The 3,716-nt window shown below is 38.2% G+C and overlaps 1 protein-coding gene across 1 annotated transcript; it reads left to right on the top strand.

The window, feature by feature from the left end:
• The first annotated feature begins 1,712 nt into the window (after nucleotides 1–1,712).
• Nucleotides 1,713–3,222, top strand: LOC138042994 (basic helix-loop-helix transcription factor scleraxis-like). The gene is made up of 2 exons (XM_068889100.1): nucleotides 1,713–2,204; nucleotides 2,460–3,222. The coding sequence occupies exons 1-2, from the start codon at nucleotides 1,835–1,837 to the stop codon at nucleotides 2,531–2,533; spliced, it is 444 nt and encodes a 147-aa protein (XP_068745201.1). The 5' UTR covers nucleotides 1,713–1,834; the 3' UTR covers nucleotides 2,534–3,222.
• Nucleotides 3,223–3,716: the final 494 nt, after the last annotated feature.

The following is a 3,716-nucleotide window of genomic DNA, read 5'->3' as shown; positions in this document are numbered from 1 at the left end:
CCAGAAAGGTACTTAGGTAAACTATATGATCAGGTTAGTTTTGTTGTTTTTAAATTTTTTTTTTTTTGCCACACCACAGAAATAATACAAAGATAATGAATAAAGAAAAAGTGAGAAGAAAGAAAATTATAGAGAGGAGAGGAGAGGAGTTTCCTGCCATGTTCTCACATTCTGTCTTCGACTGCATCCAGCTTGCCAGTTTCAGTGAGCAAAATTTGTCTCTCGTTTATATTGTGTTTTTCATTTCTTACAGGAGAAAATAACAGTTGGATTGTTCTATCACCATTGATTGCGATTTTCCAGCTGGGAGGGAGTTTCGTTATCTGAGAGTGTAAATGGCCCATGTCGAGATGATGAGATTCCATTATGGGGAGGACATGCTGTTCATTAAGGGTGGATGAGTGAGTGTTAGCTTAAATACTTTTGATCTTGGGCCATCGTAGTTTGATCAAAAATTAGACACAAACAGCAGTGATAAACATATTGAACTTGTTCATTTTGATTATGACTTGACGTTTCGTATGTGCTCTACATACATTTTCAAAAGTAACCGTTGAAATTTAAAACAGCTATTTATATATAACAAAGCGGATGAGGGGACTGGAACCTAGATTAAGCAAATACTTAACAGTAAAATATATAATAATAATAATAATAATAATAATAATAATAATAATAAAAACAGAAAAGATTAATAAAGCATCAGCTTTATTAAGTGTTAGCTTGTTGCGCATGAAAATGTTTGACGCCTTGAGTGCAGGAAAAGCAAATAAAATTCTTGTTTCTGGTCGTTGAGTGGACATCAGTAGTAGAAATCACATTGTCTCCGTTGTTGCACGTAACATGAAATGTATTGTTCAAGAATTTGGACATGTGGTGTGAACAGCCACATGGCTGGAAGCACTTGATGCTTTTCTGACATGAAGAGCACGGAATATATGCTATTTCACCCGTCTCATAATTCACGTGATTGTAGTGTTCAAAACATATATGTTCGGGTTGAAAGCCCTCAGGCTGTCCTTTGACTTCATAACTTCCCCTACAGGCAGTTAAGGGGTAACTACCTGCATCATTGATACAGCCAGCTAAGCAGCACTGTTTACCGCCACCGCGCACGCACAACTCTTATATCAGCTTTATCTATTATGGGAAGGTGGTTTGATAGTGGTAGTGGAATTTTTGTGTAACACGTACCACAGGCAACCTAGTGTACGCTTTATGATGCGTCTAGTTCTGTATTATATCCAGTCTTGTGGTTTACACATTATATAAAGCCAATCGATTTTGAAAAGGAACTGCCTTTCTTCATCACACTGATGAAGAAAAGTAGTGCCTTTCGAAATGTTGGCTTTATAAAATATGTTCCTTTGGGGTTTCTTGCAGTATTTATATTGCTGATTAGATTCTTCACCAGGCTGTTTTGTTGACACAGTTACATCAAGCAAAAAGCCGTTGATGGACATTTACATTAAGCGTTACGGCATACATGTAGCTGCAATGGGCGCTTGAGAAAATTCTGTGACTGTGACAATTCTTGAAGGTATGTTTACCTACGTTTGACAAGTTGGGCAAATAAATGTTATCGTGAGTAACACTACTTAAGAAACGGCACGTTTTTGGTCTGGGTGGGCAGCTTTAGTGTAAGGCTGGTGACTAATTTATTTTCTTGGTTTTTAGCATCGTCAAGGTGGCACCATTTCTGACGTATGTGACATGGCAGATAATGGCCCGCATTCCCGGCGATAGCGATCGATATACTGCACAATTTTAATAACCTTCTTTCAGCTTAAAAGAAAACAGGAGGCAACTTTTAGTATACAAAGGCAGATTTATCATGGAAGACGAAGTTGAAGTAGAATCCCTATCAAGAACCCAATTGAAAAGGAAAACCAAAAGACGAGGGAGACGATTGACTGGTCTGAGCAAGCAAAGAAGGATAGCAAATACTCGGGAACGAAATCGGGTTCACGTCATCAACGATTGCATAGATCGCCTGCGAGACCTCATTCCATTGTTTCCCAACGAACGAAAACCTTCAAAGACCGATACCATAAGACTAGCAGCGCTCTACATTTCTCATTTGACAGATATGTTGGCCGTGGGAAATACTGACCACCCAGAACTTATGCCCGGGCAAAGCCTGGATGAGGAGATGTCAGTAACTTCTCTAGTGGAGTTTGATCCATTCAACTTGGAAAGTGGAGGTAACGTAGACGAAATTTGATTAGCTACTAAAAACTCCAGGACATTTGTGTTTTTCATTAAACTTGGCTTGTTTTATTCCTTTAAATTTATTATTTATTCAACAATAGGGCACTGAAATTCGCATTAATTCGCTTTGTTTGAAACACTATACGGATCTCACTTTCTAAACGCCTTCAGCAATTTAACGGGAGTAGATAAACATTTTTTGATGAGGAGATAACTGCGTATTGTGACCATGTCTTGTTTTCTTACAGACCTGACAGTTTTCCTTTGGAAAGAAGATGATTTGGGTTCCGTTACTACTAGCGACCTCGCAAACATATTCTAAGAAGTCCAAGAAGCAAGACACTGAACTGAGAAGTATGAAAAGGACTTTCCAGAAATGAGAAACGTGATTGCTCAAAACGCTAGAGGAATTGGAAATGTAACCTTTATCCATGCAACCGGGAGATATGTCATTGTCAGGCAAACATTTCCTCCATTAAGAACACGTCAATTTTATTTTTTGTCATAGAGGATTTTTTCGTTTCCGCTGAGACTGATGCATAACTTGATTGTTTTTGTATGAAAATTGCAGCTTCCAAAGGTTAAAAACTGAAACGAATTCCTTGCACAACTTATCGCTAATGCGAAGCACTGGATTCTTTTGGCTGTTGAAATATAACATCGGTTATACTCATCTAGCGCAAATAATTTATATCTATTAGAAGAAAACACACGCTTTTCTCGTGAGAGGAAGGCAACCAATTTTCCTAAAGTAAACTTTGTTGTCTTGTTTAACAGAGAAAATCCGCGCCATTTTAAATGAACTTCCTCTTCGTTCCGTGAATTTTTTAATGAAGAATGCCTCTAGCATTTCCCGCATGAGATAGATAAGTTTAATCTCTGCAAAACAGTCAAATTAGGCTGTTCCCCCTTCATTGTCCCGACAAATTCAAACAAATCATCTATCAGCGTGCATGAATGTACAATAAAGACTTAAATTTCCATTAAAAAGCATGCATTGCAGCCCTGAATGTAATAGTGCCTCTGATCTTTGTTTAAGGCCTGGAGTGTTAGCCAAGTCCGTCAAAGTCTTCTTGGAAGCAACCAATTAAGGATTTTCCTATGTCAAATGAGCGCGGCTTGTGGTCTTTAATGGACGGAAAGATTTTTAAAAAATGCAAAAATTGTACTTACTAAGCAGTCTTATTCATATCTTGAATTGTTCACTGAACCAAGCCGGTCTTTTTTAATAGCCGGAGAACGGCGGATTTTGCAAGATTTCCCGGAGAGCCCTTCCGGAGAACCTGCCTAGTGTCATTTCTTAATTCGATAATTATTCGATAAGTGTACGTTAACTGCTGCGGTAGTAACCATATCCCAGTTTGCCCGTTTGCGGTAACGTTAAGTTAAATATCCCGACTGACAGGCATTGATAAAACTCGGCAAAAAAGATGAATGTTTTTCATAGGCAATGTTTCATAGTCTCAGTTCTATAAAAATTTTCGCCGTGATCAAATGATTAGCCG

The sequence above is a fragment of the Montipora capricornis genome, chromosome 1 (assembly GCF_036669925.1).
Source record: "Montipora capricornis isolate CH-2021 chromosome 1, ASM3666992v2, whole genome shotgun sequence".
Classification (NCBI taxonomy): domain Eukaryota; kingdom Metazoa; phylum Cnidaria; class Anthozoa; order Scleractinia; family Acroporidae; genus Montipora; species Montipora capricornis.
The sequence above is the reverse complement of the archived record's forward strand: the minus strand, read 5'-3'. Positions and strand labels throughout refer to the sequence as shown.

Bases quoted from the DNA above. Each gene is read 5' to 3' on its own strand.
- LOC138042994 (XM_068889100.1), top strand. From the start codon at position 1,835: ATGGAAGACGAAGTTGAAGTAGAATCCCTATCAAGAACCCAATTGAAA. The intron at 2,205-2,459 runs GTAACGTAGACG...GTTTTCTTACAG, and splicing joins ATTCAACTTGGAAAGTGGAG to ACCTGACAGTTTTCCTTTGG.